General features: G+C 37.1%; 2 protein-coding genes and 1 long non-coding RNA gene across 9 annotated transcripts; 2 read left to right on the top strand and 1 right to left on the bottom strand.

The window, feature by feature from the left end:
* Positions 1-83: 83 nt before the first annotated feature.
* LOC103991638 (uncharacterized) lies at positions 84-1,177 on the top strand. Of its 2 annotated transcripts, none has more exons than XM_009411148.3 (3): positions 84-644; positions 717-864; positions 957-1,177. In XM_009411148.3, the coding sequence occupies exons 1-3, from the start codon at positions 556-558 to the stop codon at positions 1,017-1,019; spliced, it is 300 nt and encodes a 99-aa protein (XP_009409423.1). In that variant the 5' UTR covers positions 84-555; the 3' UTR covers positions 1,020-1,177. The 2 variants fall into 2 exon arrangements, with proteins under 2 accessions (XP_009409423.1, XP_009409424.1); XM_009411149.3 differs by having other exon boundaries at positions 162-632.
* A 45-nt stretch (positions 1,178-1,222) lies between these two features.
* LOC135617197 (uncharacterized) lies at positions 1,223-2,524 on the bottom strand. Its single transcript, XR_010488636.1, has 2 exons — positions 2,191-2,524; positions 1,223-2,114 (listed from the first exon to the last, which is right to left on the bottom strand). It is a non-coding gene; the product is annotated as an uncharacterized LOC135617197 (long non-coding RNA).
* A 1,119-nt stretch (positions 2,525-3,643) lies between these two features.
* Positions 3,644-14,869, top strand: LOC135617193 (uncharacterized). Of its 6 annotated transcripts, none has more exons than XM_065117186.1 (9): positions 3,644-3,803; positions 6,729-6,871; positions 7,363-7,518; positions 7,664-7,769; positions 8,219-8,401; positions 12,291-12,453; positions 13,235-13,530; positions 14,092-14,184; positions 14,328-14,869. In XM_065117186.1, the coding sequence occupies exons 2-9, from the start codon at positions 6,857-6,859 to the stop codon at positions 14,393-14,395; spliced, it is 1,080 nt and encodes a 359-aa protein (XP_064973258.1). In that variant the 5' UTR covers positions 3,644-3,803; positions 6,729-6,856; the 3' UTR covers positions 14,396-14,869. The 6 variants fall into 6 exon arrangements, with proteins under 6 accessions (XP_064973258.1, XP_064973257.1, XP_064973254.1 ...); XM_065117185.1 differs by having other exon boundaries at positions 7,354-7,518; positions 14,095-14,184; XM_065117182.1 differs by having other exon boundaries at positions 7,354-7,518.
* Positions 14,870-15,153: the final 284 nt, after the last annotated feature.

Below are 15,153 nucleotides of genomic sequence, written 5' to 3'. Positions count from 1 at the left end.
TTCTCTATTTATACTAAAGATAGGTGATGAAAAGTGAGAGTGGTTTTTAATGCAGAGAGACCTGCAAAGAGTTTGCATTCCTCATCACCTCCACCTCTCACTTCCTGTGGGTTACATGTGACCATCTGAACCCAAGGGGACCATGCCAAAGACTAGAATCCATGCAGTTCGTCATGGCGATTTCCTTCCAACCAACATGGTCTGGGCCCTCCATCCCTGGAGATCATCCCCCTTGCATCTCAACTTTGGGTCAGTGGAGAACATTTTAACCATTTCAATCTAAACTCTCTTTAGTGTCAGATTTTTCCCACTACAGAGCAACCCAAAGAAACAATAATACAAGTGCAGGGGCAATGCATGCGTTTGGTTGCCAAAGTGCAGTTGAGGAAGAAGGTCCATTCTCAATCAAAGGATGTAAGTGGGAAGCTTATGGCAACAAGCAAGTTCTTCTGCTTCATGTTAGTATAAATAGACCATGGAGAGAGAGAGATTGTGTGTGTGCGTGAGAGAGAGAGAGAGAGAGAGAGAGAGAGAGAGAGAGAGAGAGTGGTGGCAATGGGAGATCAGAAAACCGAGGTGTATTTTGTTTTTATGAACTTTGATCCCAAGTATGAGCGTCTCCATGCAGATCGGTGGGTCGAGCTGTAATGTTCCACAGCATCTTTCCTATGTTCTCTTGCTTGGTGCTTCTTCTCCCTCACGGTGGAACCTTGCAGGTCAAAGGAAGGCGTGGAGGAGCTTGACACTTACCTGAGCAAGAAGCACGACCGATTGCTCGAAAAGCTTTTCCAGCCAAACACCTACAAGAAGAAATCTTCCTTAGCCATTGTTGACGGCTTCTCAGTGGAGATAACCAAAGAGCAGGTATTCTCTCAGGGTTGCAAAGTGCTTCTCGATCATGTTTTATGTCACTGCTAATGAAACGTATGCTTCGGTTGTCGTAATCTATTCTTCAGGCAGCCACTCTCAGATCTGCTAAGGAAGTGAGGGTGGTTGAGAAGAACCAAGAGCTTGCTTGACAACATATTTGATGGCGTCAAATACTCTTGTAGCAGTATATTGCTTGTGTTTCTCCTTCATGTATTCAAGACTCTGTATGCGGTGATGGTTGATGAGCGTCTTTGATGTACAACAGGAGACATGGAAATAGACTGTTGCAGAATATGCATCCCTGCCATGAGCAGACATCTCAAATATTAGATCAAACTAAACACCTCAGATATTAATAACAATCTTCCTTTCCAATTGCTGAGAAACTAATTACATAAGAGTTGAAGAAAATGATAAGAACAAAGCTGAATCATGAATCAGTCATAGCCATAATTGGTGCATCATCTCCTTCATCACTGAACCCTGTGCAAATCCATGCTCAGCCCAGCCGCTCCGCCAAAACTTGATGAGAAAGAAAACAAGTTTTTTCGTCAAGTAGCATCCATCCTATGGCAGCGAGAACCAAAAGGAGAAGAATGATGGAGTGGCATCAGAGAGAAGAAATGTTCCTGGATCTATGGAGGCACAAGAAAATTGGTGCATGTCTGCCACTCTGTTTGTTCGGAATGACTACAGCTTTCTGAGATCTAATGACATGGACTGTAAATTCAGAAGTTGGATCAAGGATTTGCTTTCAGGAAAAAGAAACAAACGATTCTTTACACAGTTTCAACTTAGATTCTGAGAAGTTTATGGGGAAAAGGAACACTTGTTTGATGAATGCATTGTCTGTATACTTTATCCTGTAGGATGATCCAAGAACAGGACATATCATCATGAATCGTTGCATACATCAGATGAGGGGAAATGGAATAGGTGTTTTCTTTTTGGTGGTTTAGAATCTTGGACCTGCCATGTTTCTTGGGTGAGTGTCATTGTCCAGTTCCTCCATGAGCTTATCTTCCACAATACCAGAAAGCTCTCTCCATGTGCAAATTAGGCAGCATCTGCAGACAGGATAGAGACTCGTTATCTTCTTCTCTACAGTCCAACACCCGGTTAATGTATCCAGATTTATCATCTACTGGGTGGATGTATCTGAAATCATAAACCTGCACTCATTTCTTTCTCCTCATCCTAAATCTTCTTTATCACAGACTGTTCATTGGACATGCAAAATTCTCCTGCAAGGGCAGATGGACTTTTCAGATAGGAAATCCTTGCTGTTATCTTAATTGAAGAAGGGAAGAGCAAGCTTACATCATCTGGTGAGAACAGCCCGAGGAGGAGTAAGCTGCAAATGATGAGAATTCATTTCAACCAGCAGACACAGACATGAATGCTCAGTACTACTCTTAACTTCAGACCTCTGTAGGTTCTTCCCATCCTAATGGGATGCATATTATTTTTGACTTTGTCACATCCTTTCATTGTCCACTTCTGTTGGATTTGTCACAAAGTGCAACAATTCAAAGGATCCCTTGGTGTGTATAAGAAACAAGAGAGCTGAAATTATTATCCTGAATTATGCCCTGAACAGTGCATAGGCTTAGCTCTTTGTCTGCTTCTGCTGTCAGAGTTAGAATTGTTGTTTGCCCAGTCCTTCCAGATCATATACATTTCTGGTCCAGCTTCTTCATGATTTCTTTTATTCTTGATCATGTGATCCAGAAGTAAGGTTCAAAATCTAATGTGAAAACAGAAGTGGATTCACTATGACTTCTCTCTGCTTTCAGCAGCTGTCCATGAGACTCACTTCAGTGTCCATATAGAACATAGAGCAGTTGTGTGGAGCAGATGAAACACTGTGGGAATTCTGAGGTATTCCATTTGACCCATAACCAGTCAACGCATTCCTCAAAAGAAAATATCTCATGTCCATTCTACATGGAAGAAGGATGAATTGGTTCATCGAGTGCAAGCAGCACAAAACATGCTCTTCAGAGAGCCAAGTGGTTGGCACTGAATACATTTCATCTTTAACTCAGTAGGCCTACAGGGAAATCCATACAACCTATCTTCTTTGTTCTTTAGTACTCTGTGGGGGTCTGTGGGGGTCTGTGGGGATGAGCATCAAGTAGAAAGGACTCCTTCTTTTGGCAGCAGTAGATGTGAAGCAAGGAGGGAGTTTGGCATCACCATCAGGGAGAGAGTGCGGCCAACAACCAGACTTTGGCATGGTGGAGGAGATGTCGTGCATCTCTTCCATAATTACCACCACAAACCCAATTCAATCTGTTCTAAGTGGCTTCTTGAGTGGATGTCAATTATAAGACGAACTCAAAGTGGCAAGACAAGATATGCCTCTGTGAGGTGAGAGTGAACATGGTTGCTGATCTAATTGCTTTGTTTCGACACTTGGTCTCAAAAAGAACCAACTCTTTATCTCTCTACTCACTCTTCTTCGACGGAAATCTCAGCAGCTTTTACTGACCTCATGGAAGCCATGCTTAAGCTGCAGTCTTGCTTCTTGATACGTGCTGATTGCGGCACAATAATGTCCCTATAAGAAATCACCGAGAAATGTCGGCGAACGCGAAGATGGCGTCACCCCTGAAAAGTTTCCAGGGTGGGTCGGCTCGGCAACAGAGCGTTCTCCCCGTGATTCCGTGCCCGTGAGGGCAAAAGTCCATGTGTCCGCATAGATAAAAATATGCGGCCGCTCTGACAACGTAACTATGTCGACGATGTTACCGTTTCGGAAGTCATTGATATCTCCGCAGTCTTCTCTCTCTCTCTCGCTCTCTCCGGTCATCGACTTGTTCGCTCTCGCCTGTCTCTGTCTTACTCTTGCTCTGCGGTCGGAGATAGAGAATCGTATTGGGAACCCTAAGTCTCGGCTTTCCGTCTGCTCGTGTGCTATTTGCTTGACGGTGAGCTCGCATCGATATCTGTTGTTTGGCTGCGCATCGCAAGAGAGACGATTTTTTGCGCTTTTTCGATTTCCTTTGGGGGTAGAAATCGCCAAAAACCATCTCAATGTCAATGTGCGATGTCCTGCTTACTGCGGCCGATGTTCTTTGTTCGTTTTTGGATTTTTTTTTTCTCTCTTTTTACTGCTTACTGCCATGTTGTTTTTGCTGGATTGGGAAGTTCTTGACGTTATCGCCTATTGGTGCTTTCTTTTTAACCTGGTTGATCTTTACGTCTTCATAGAGCCATGGAAGATTCATCTGCTTGCAGATTGTGGAAGTGTTGGTTAGCCTTAAGTTCTACTACATCTTGAGGAGGACAATATTAGAGTATCTGATCATATCTTTGACATTTTTATCTTCTTAAATGGGAAATCAACCATTTTCAGTAGATTTGTTCAAGTTGTCACCTTAAGTGCTTGGTTTTCCTCAAGGGAATGACTTCCCGGGGATATCAAGATATTCCTAGCAAACTGGTTGCCAGCCACATATTATCGAGACGTCCATCCTGTAAAATATATCTATAATCTATATGTCGGCACCATCAACTAGTAGATTTGCAGTTTTCCCAGGGTAGTCCTTTATGAGAAAGATCAGTTTTTGTACTCCTCTCTGATATTTTAACATAATTGTTCTTATTTTTTGTTTATAAAGTTTATTCCGGAGAAGGCGGGTTAATTTAATTTTAGTATTGGATGCCAGAAAAAAAAAATTGCTACCTTTCAGATTAAATTCTTTGATATCCTTTTCTTTTCTTTTCTTTATTTGGTTGCAGCAGTGGGAGTGGGATATTTAAGAATTTGTTTGGTCTTTCTTGTTTTCAGGCAGTGGGAGTGTCACCTAATATGTTGCTTAATATAATCCTTCCTTTTACTAGAAACCCATAGCTAATTTTTGAAAGTATCGTTGTGACATGGATGTTTTACTTTCGTGATTTCTTGCTAGCCCTCTGGTGCCTACGTATATGGCCTGTGCATCTGTGGATGAGTCTGTTTGTATGTCGCAAGTTATATTTAGTGAAGTTTTTAGCAGCTTCAACTTTGTATGTATAAACCCCATGTAACAACCTTGAACTTGCTTGATTTCTTAGTATACATGTCCTCTTCTTTGTCCAAGCATTTTTCACTAACTGGATATATTATGGTCAAATTAAGCTGATCAAAACTAGATGTTTGTTTCTAGTTATCTATATATTTATGAAGTCTGGGGTTATTGTGATCCTAACCGAATACATGGATTGACTTTTAGACAATATGATGATTTTATATGTGCATGTTATGAGCCATATAATTTCTCAAAGTTGGTTAACCATTTGTTTATTGCAGAGAAATCTTATTCAAGCTGAAATCATAAACAGATCTGTTATAAACATGATTTTTAACAAAGTAATAGATTATGCCAAAGAATGTGATTTCTGGGCAAATTTGAGAATGCAGCTTTGATAAAAATTTTACATGGCTTGATTTTGTAACATATAGACATATGATGGCCACTTCATCTTTGATGGCTCTTAATGCTTACATATCAGGTTGCTCTCATTTTCACTTTCTATTTTTTATTTGATAGCGTGCACTCTTAGGATTCACATTATTTTACAAACATCAGAATTTGATTCATTAAACTGCATGTAAATTACTTTCCTTCCAGGCTTGCCTTTTAAGCATTATAAGTTTTTTCAATAGTTACTGTTGCCTTTTACTCTTTGGTCAGATTTTGGGTCTTTGGTGATTTTTATTGTGTAACTATTGAAACTGAAAAATAGGGGTGTTCAAACCGATCCAAACCGGTTCACTGATAGTTTTGTTTTGAAGGCTATAAATGGTTTCGGTTCGGAATGCTCTTCTTTGGTTTAGTTAATTGGTTCAGACAGAACTGATTTTAATTTAAAAAGTACCATCCCAACGGCATTTATTGCCTTAGACCCTTACTCAGTTTAAACCGATTAATCAAACCGGCTCAAAGGTCTAATTTGGCCCAATTTCAATGTTACAATTTCACAAATGACATAGGCCCAATTTCAAAATCTTGTTGTGTTGGTCCAATAGGACCAAGATTTCGTCTGAACCGATTCTTTTAAAAAATACATATGTTTTAAATAGCTTAAAATTATAAATCGGTTAATCGAATTGGATTAACTGGTTTTGAACCGGTTTAGTTAGGTAGGCCCGAGCCAGTTTCCAATCCGGTTCGGTTTGGCCCTTAGACGGTTCGGCTTGAACCAATTTGAACACCCTTACTGAAAATTATAACTTACGACTTTAAGAGCATGAAACATGATACTGAAGAATAAGATGTGAGAAGAAGCTCATAACTCCCAGTCACCTTTTAGTCTGTGAGCTTGCATATGAAAAAGTATGTGATGGGATGTCTGTCAGTACAAATGCTCTTTAATACCGTCTGAGAATTCCAGCAACAACAATTATGTTGCTCTTTTTCTTTGCATTTATTAAGAATCTGAGTCATAGCAGTCCTATGATTTAGAGCGTTGGTTTATTATTTAAAGCACTGGCCAGAGAAATTTATGCCACATATTCTGCATAAAGTATATAGCATAGCATCACATTTGTAGAAATTTTAAGGCTCCTGTGGTTTGGGTTTCCTTGAAATCTTTTGCTGGCAGAGACATCTTGGTGTATTCCATTTGACTTATTATTCACTACTCTAATTTAAATTTCAATCATATGCACTGTTGCTATCCACAATGTTAAAAATTGCACAGAAGGTGCTGTTTGATAATTCTTATGTTACCAAATCATGATGCCTTAAATAAGTTTACCATGCATAAAAATGATGTTGAGTAATGGATTGTAGCAAGACGGTGCTCTGAAAGCTCTCTTTCTGAACCTGTTTGACCCATATAAGCAGTATCTACATATTGCATTGCAGGAGCTGGCTGCTGGTGAGATGACCATGAAGCAAGTTGAATCCTGAAAAATCTCCTAACTGGCAGACTGTTCACCATGCCTGCCTTGATGAATCAGATGAGCTTGGCTAAATTAATATGCTGAACTGAAATGAAGACCTCACAGGTGAAAATTATCTTATTTTTTTGCATAAATTATATCTGACTGTCCGTGAAAAAATTATGGCTCTTGTGGCCTTGATTACCAAAGTCATTGACTTCATAAAATAGCAAGTTTAATTACTAAGTAGGAGTCCCACTTGTTATTTTGCTGCAACAAAGTAATGCAATACTGCATGACAACTCTGGGAACAAGGTTGGTTAATGATGTTTACTCAAAGTTGGTGCTTGTTCCACATACAATATTTAAACCTTCGAAATTTATGTTATAGCGTAGAAGAATTCTGGTTAATTGTATATATTCAGTATATGTGATGGAACACACATGGTCTCCATTGCGTAATTTGAACTTTACATATATTCAAGATATATGTTATATTGTAGAAGAATTCTGGTTGATTGCTTATATTCATTATATGTGATGGAATACACATGTTCTCTATTACATAATTTGAACTTCACGTGTATTCTTAAGGAAATTTTCTATAGGAACCTCAGGGTACACCTGAAGTACAACCATCATCAGAAGCTTCACATGATTTACAAGGTGACCATCAAAATTCCCCAGTTGTTGAAGCTCCTAAAGCAGAATCAGGTTCAGCATCAGTTGCAAGCAGTAATAGTAGAAAGGTTTCTCGTGAAGACATTGAACTTGTAAGGCTCCCAATTTCTGGTTTCATTTACTACTACTATTTGCTTCTAATTGAGGAAATTTTGTCAAGGATAGCATGAATGCAGACTGTGTCTATTTTATGGTTGCTTGTTCAATATCTCCTTCTCACTGTAAATAGTGTTGCAGGTGCAAAACTTGATAGAACGATGTCTACAGCTGTATATGAATAGAGGGGAGGTAGTTCGGACTCTGTCCAGCCGTGCTAGGATAGAACCTGGTTTCACAACACTAGGTGGGTAGTCTATGTTTCCAAATTTCAATATCTAGAAGCAAATATCCACCGGTACATGCAATCTATTTCTTTTCCCCCTCACATGTCTTTCAAAAACATATGCAGTAATATATTTTGTGGTTATCAAAAATCAGATAGTTGTACATATCAGAAGCATTTCTAGGACACTAGCTCCTTTTTTTGTTTGCCATCCTCCTTTTATCCTTGGGCATTTGATGCACATATATCATATTTTTTATAACATAAGTAATTGCAGTGACTTTGCCAGTGTTAATATACCTGCTACCTTCCCGTTGCAAAATAAACTCAATAATAAATGCCAATATCATATCTCGCCAGAGAATCGTTATACACAAAATGAATTCTTGAAGATTTAAACAGTTCATGGTATTTCTCGAACTTGACAGCATATTGCACACTTATTCAATCCAGCATACCTTTTTTTATAGTATGGCAGAAACTGGAAGAAGAAAACTCAGAATTTTTCAGAGCTTATTATATAAGGCTGAAGCTGAAGAAACAGATCATTTTGTTCAATCACTTGCTGGAGCACCAGTACCATCTTATGAAGTATCCTGTCCAGCCTAAGGTTCCACTGACTCCAATTCAAAATGGAATCCACCATATGCCTGGTAATTTATTTTTGTTCATGCCTCTTAGGCTCAGTAAAGGGGTTACATATAAGTTGTAATGCTCTGTTGTTGTTGTTTTGTTAACTTTGATAACTGCATTGTGTTTTGAGAATCTAAAGCTAGCTAGAACTGTTATTTCTACGAAGGTGTGTAATCATAGCTATTAATATTTGATCTCCTTGATGTCCAATTTTAAATACTTTGTCTTTATACCAAGAGATGAAACCTGATTTTTTAAAAAATAATTGAGTTAACTTTCATTCATTGTGAATCTACTTGCATTCTTTCAATACCTTCTAGAGGATCATTTGAAGTTTGGGTTCAATTTGGTCATCCTCAAAATCTGTGTGGTGTTTGCTATCCATTTATGGAACAGGTCCCGAATCTCAGACCTACCAATATTTCACTGCTTCCCCTCAAATCCATGTGGTGTCTGCTATCATCTATGGAACAGCTCCCCAATCTTGGACCTATTAATATCTCACTGTTCAATGTTTCTTGTCATTCAAGCTCTTCTGTTTGTTTACGAATCTTGTTTTCCAATATTTTCTGTTATGTATTGTTTTGTTATTGCAAATTTATGTTACTTCCGACTTGATTGCTAGGACAAGATTCCACTTTTTATCAAATTTGATAACAATTACTATTTTAATTTATCATATTAGGACAACTGATAAATAGTAACAAAGTTGTTTCTTTTTCCCTTCCGAATGCTACATTTTGATGGACTTCATCTTTATTGCCTATAAGTTTTTTTATCTGAAATTTGGAGAAAATTTGTTTATGGTTCTTATTAATGCCCATCTGTATTAGGAGCTTGGCCCTTTTTCCAGAGCTGGTTATGAATGTCACATCTTGGATTTTTTTTTAATATCTTTCCACACATTTAGAGCCAAGTAGATAAACATCACTTTATTCATCATTTATAAACATTTATTATATTTTATTCGTCAAATCACAAGTAGAAAATTAAACATAGTGATGTTAACTTCAAGAATCATCCGAGTGGCTTCAAGAATCATCCAAGTGGCTCTCCCTAACGGTAGAGGAAGGTCTGCTCTCCATTGAAATCCTATTTAGTACTAAAGGAATGCTGCTCTGAAAATAAAAAATAAATAAAATTTAGCAACGCTGAGTAGGAACCCTAAAAGTCAACTCAAAATGAATACATGATCAAAATTCAATCATCCCATTGGCGTATATCAAATACCCGAATGAGCACTCCCCCAACAGCGGATGGAGAGTTTTATCCTACGGGATGAGTTTGTGTTCTCCCAACAACGGATGGAGACAAACTCATATCACACTCCCAACAGCGGATGGAGTGGTGTCCCTCACTCGCCAAAGTAGGGACACGTTCCTCCCAATAGCGGATGGAGGAACTGTCCAACCGTCACGTCTGATGGCCCGTTAATCCTTGAAGGGAATCGCCCTACCTGCTCTCGGTAGGGAAATACCATAATCTCACACTGGTCATGTCCATATTGGGATGAAATAACACATTTAAAACATCTCTTTCAAATATCATCAATATCAAATAATACAAATTAGCTCTCAATTGACTTGAACTCTAGTTCAATCGATCCAATTGAACTCAATTTACTATAACCTAACTGGATCGATATCTAATCCTTATTTAACTGATGTGGAACCACCCTAAACTAGTATAATTTGGACTAGATTAGGTTCAATTTAGGTTAAACTGACTTGAATAAGTCAATCAATTCAGAATCACCCTGAATCGATCTAGACTAATCAAACCTAGTTTAGTTCGATCAATATTTGGGCTCTAATCCAACAATAATATTGGGTTAGATTGGGATAACTCATCTACTGGTCATGTACATTAGACATGATTAGGCATGCATCACACAAAGCTAGCCCAATCCTAGCCTATGAACTGGTTATGTGCGTCGCATGTGACCACTCATAATGGTTGGGCTGGGTTAGCCTACGGGCCAAGGCTTGATCCATGGGTTGGGCCTAGCCTACGGGCTGAGCCTGGTCTACTAACTGGGCCTGGCCAGTGGGTTGTGGCCTAACCTATGGGTTGAGCCTGACTTGTGAGCAATTTCAATCCAATTTCATACAACAACATATATTCACTAACAATTATATAAACAAAAACATAATAATACATTAAAAGATAGATTGCGAGATAAGCTTTAATACAAGGAACTAATCTTCTAAATTCAAATAGAAATCATACTTTCAACACATGTATAATTTCAACATATTCGTTTGGGAGATAAGCTTTAATATAAGGAAATAACCTTCTAAATTCAAATAGAAATCATATTTTCAACACATGTATAATTTTAACATATTCTAGTCAAATAAATTTTAAATCATTCAGAATAACACATTTTAAATTTTAGATCAAAGAATATCAAAATTTTAGATAACATATTTTAATCTAACAGAAATTCTAATCTAGATAAGATTAAAAATAAGTTGTAATGCCAGGAAATATCATATATTTAATATATAAAACATGTAAATTTTTAACATGTTTAAATCTAAAAATAAAAATCTTAAGCAGGGATCAAAAACATTATAAAAACTTCAATAGATTTTAATGCAACAATAAAATTTTGACATTTAAAGAACTGATAAATATTTTCAAACTACAAAGCTTTCAACATTTAAAGAATCAAAATAAAAACTAAAACTTTTATTTTAAGGTAGGGAAACCTACTTCTCGTCAACAGGGTGTAACTTCTCGTTCCTCCAGCTTCAAGGCTCGACTATGTAAGGAACGAAGGAGAGAAATCCCTCCCCTTAAATACGAGGAGGTGAGCCTCCATTAAATGAAGTTTATTTTTATTTTCGTATTTATTTAATATAGATTATTTCTATTTAATACATATTATTTTTATTTAAATATTAACAAATATGATATCATCCTATTTGGAATGCTTAATAGTTATTTCTTAATTCGTATTAACAAACAAGGAAATAGATTAAGATTTCCTAAATTACAATGACAAGTAAGGAAAAAATTAATTTCTAACTTAATTATTTGATTTGATTACAATGAATTTCATCAGTATGTCCCCAACAAGTATAATTCTCATGCTCACCAAATTCTTGACAAGCTAGTTCAACTTATAGATTAGCTAAAACTAACTTTCACCTGAATTAATAACAACTATGCCTTTCCTTGGAACAAAGTTGAACTAACTGATTTGTGAAATCATTCAGTTGAATATCGTTTTTGTGTTAGTTGGTGCTCTCATTTAATCTTATAGGAATTTCAATTAGTTCATTCAGTTTAATAAAGATTTCAAGTTGTCCATTTTCTTATTTTGCATTTCAAGAATGGCCTACGACTATGAAAGTGTTAGTTCAGTATATCAATTATTAGTGAAGTTTGCTAATCAATCAGACTGTTTTCTATATAAATTTCTACCAGAATTATGCATTGACCAGTAGGTAAACAATAATTTGTCATAAAATCTGATGAATGTGCTTCTTGTTCGTCAATACAATCTCTTCTTGGAGGAATCATCTATGTTTTTCTCATAAGTCTGCTGTCATTGCTTGCAATTTCATTCTTATTCAATGCCATTTTCTTATTTTAATAAGATTAATAAAGATTTCAAGTTGTCCATTTTCTTATTTTGCATTTCAAGAATGGCCTACGCCTATGAAAGCGTTAGTTCAGTATATCAATTATTAGTGAAGTTTGCTAATCAATCAGACTGTTTTCTATATAAATTTCTACCAGAATTATGCATTGACCAGTAGGTAAACAATAATTTGTCATAAAATCTGATGAATGTGCTTCTAATCTCTTCTTGGAGGAATCATCTATGTTTTTCTCATAAGTCTGCTGTCATTGCTTGCAATTTCATTCTTATTCAATGCCAACTCATTTGCAGTGCAGTTAATTTACCTATGGGGTATCCAGTTCTGCCGCAGCACCCAATGCCAGCTACAGTTCAGCCTCATGTTGACCCCATGGGTTGTGGACTGTCCAGCTGTCATGTGGTCAATGGTATTCCTGCTCCAGGCAGTTTTCATCCCATTCGCTTGAATTCTGGAACCAAGTACGTTTTCCTGCATAAGTTATGCACCATAGAATTGTGAAATTGACTATTAACATATCAAATGGCAAACGACAAACCCTGTTTGTTGACTTGTGCAGTAGTAGAAATATAACTGAAACAAGAACCCCTCAATCGCATAATCATGTTCGAAGTTCTGTTTTCTTGCACACAAATCACTTAATACTTGATTTCTGATTTTCTACTATAAGAATTCTTCTCTCTGATGCTTGAAGACTGGACCTCTTTTTTTATGTTTTGAGATAAAATATATCAACCACAATTCTCCCTCTCACAAAAGTTCTGTAATCCTTACTTCATGAATCATAAAGAAGACTCTAATGAGGATCATCCTAGTTCTTCTGGGAAGAGAGACCATTTTAAAAACACTGCTTTGTGAATCACCACAGTCACACACATGCATCTCTCCTATTATACATCTCATTCCAACATTTGAAGACCGTAGCAAGTAGCATAAATGCTTGCTGCAGATCAATCCGACTTAATCCATGAAATCCTGAATCATGTTGAACTGCAGCATTATCCAGGTCTTCTGAGAAGTAAGATAATGCATTCTTATTCTTTTCTGTCTTCTTAATGTCAAGTGCAACTTATTTACTCTACTAACAGCTTTCTATGTCCCAGTTCCAAACTTACAATCATACGATGAGCCAACTTGTGCTTAAAGCAAATAATAACATGTTCAATATAAGATTTTTGTTTTCCTTGTTTCGTGTTTTATAAAACATCTTTTGATTTTTTTTTTAATCATTTTGATTGACAGTGGCACAACTGAAGCCACTCATACAGCCCCTCCATGCAGTGCATCTATGTCTGAGATGGCTGTGAGTCCTGCCTCAGTGGCATCAAGCAATCATTTTCCTTTCACACCCGAGATCTCTGGGATAGGCATGGATGCATCAGCACTTGATACGAGCTTCCCATCTGACGTGGCAAATTCTGGAGAGCTGCACCTAGGACCAGATGGCGTGGGATCCTCAAGAGACTCAATTAGATCATTAGGACATCTGTGGAATTTCAGCCTTTCAGATCTAACAGCAGATTTGACAAATTTAGGAGGTAATGCTGCTCCTGGTATTCACCAATTCACATTTGCTATCAACTCTTTAGAAAAAAATGCTTACTGATATGTTGATCCTTGAGTAGTCTAAAAATGTGGAAGTGGTAAGAACACATTTGAAACTGGATATGAGCGACTCTTGAAGATGGAAGCAAGGGTACCTTTAGAACATACTTGATGTGCATATAGCCTGTGGCCTTGAGATATCTCTGTATATAGCCTTAAGTTCTTATTAGAAATTTGTAAATCTTAAAGGTCAGAAAATTAAGGGTTGCATGATGCAAATGAAGCAGTAGGAAGAAGCTGCCTGGACATACTTTTAACCAGGCTTAAGAAAAAGTTACATTTTTAGCTTCTGATAAAAGGATGATCTGTAGACATATCATTATTTGTCAATCAAAAATCAATAGGTACCTATAATTATTACGCCGTGATCTCGAACATAATATGGTGCTTGGATATTAAAATCAGTAATGTGATGATCCTTCTTTAGTTATTTACTGTAACCTGCTGTCTTTCCTGATTTCATTTGACACAATAATGCTTTTTTTGGTTTATAGAAGACCTTGGAGTTTTGGGAGACTACGATGGTTCTCCTTTCTTACCATCAGACTCGGATATCTTGCTCGACTCCCCAGAACAAGATGATATAGGTAATGTAAACCCTCACAATTTTCTTGTCATATGCAATGCAAGGATTCCACAGTATGACAAAAAAAAGTAACTTAGTGATCACCCTAATGACATTTACTCGAAGAATATCCTGACAGACCTTGTTTGGTATTTTGTGTTTCAGTTGAAGAATACTTTGCGGACATTGCCACAGGATCATGCTCTCACCAATCAGATGAAGAAAAATCTTAAAGATGAACTAGTGAGACCATTTTGCATCATCGCATTTTTTATAATCTTCACGACTAGAATGATGGTTCTCCATATATATCAGAAGTTTACAGCAGTTAAAGATCCATAGCTGAGATGGCCTAATCTGTTTGCCACTGATAAAACAGAGGACAGAATAATATTATTCATATCCATAGATTGTTTATGCTGCAACATCAAAAAGTAAAACCACCCCGTAAGTCAATAACTGAAATGTAAGTGTAGATTGCTGCTAACTTTAGTTACTTTTTAGCAGCATTAGCATTATTGATATGGCAGTCTGTATGAGTGACCAAGCTTGCAATGACCAGGTTTAAATTAGCTGAAACCTACAGCATATCTAGGTTTCAATGGTCAGCTACTTGGCTCTAACTGGAACTTTTCTTTCAGGTGGGTGCCTATAATGACTCTCTTTTTCCAAGCTTAAAGAAATAATCCAGTCCATTAATCTAGTCAGATTTCATCCTTCCATATATAGTTGATGATTTGTATCTTGCCATGATTCACTTTAATGTAGCTGTGGTTCAATTGCTGATGGTTGGAGACCAGTCTGACTAGGAAATCTATTCTTTGGTTCAGTCTTCTCTTCACCAAAGATGTAGATGTACCATGAAGGATGACTGCTCCATTTCAATGTAGAGGCATCACAGACTAATCCTCGGCCTAGTAATACATGATATATGAAAGCTATGATGCTAAGTAGATAACAAGCTAAAGTTGATGCCAAGTTTGGATTAAAT

This window comes from Musa acuminata, chromosome BXJ2-7 (assembly GCF_036884655.1).
Source record: "Musa acuminata AAA Group cultivar baxijiao chromosome BXJ2-7, Cavendish_Baxijiao_AAA, whole genome shotgun sequence".
NCBI classification, from domain to species: domain Eukaryota; kingdom Viridiplantae; phylum Streptophyta; class Magnoliopsida; order Zingiberales; family Musaceae; genus Musa; species Musa acuminata.
Note: the sequence above shows the minus strand (reverse complement) of the source record. Positions and strands in the feature narration are given on the sequence as shown.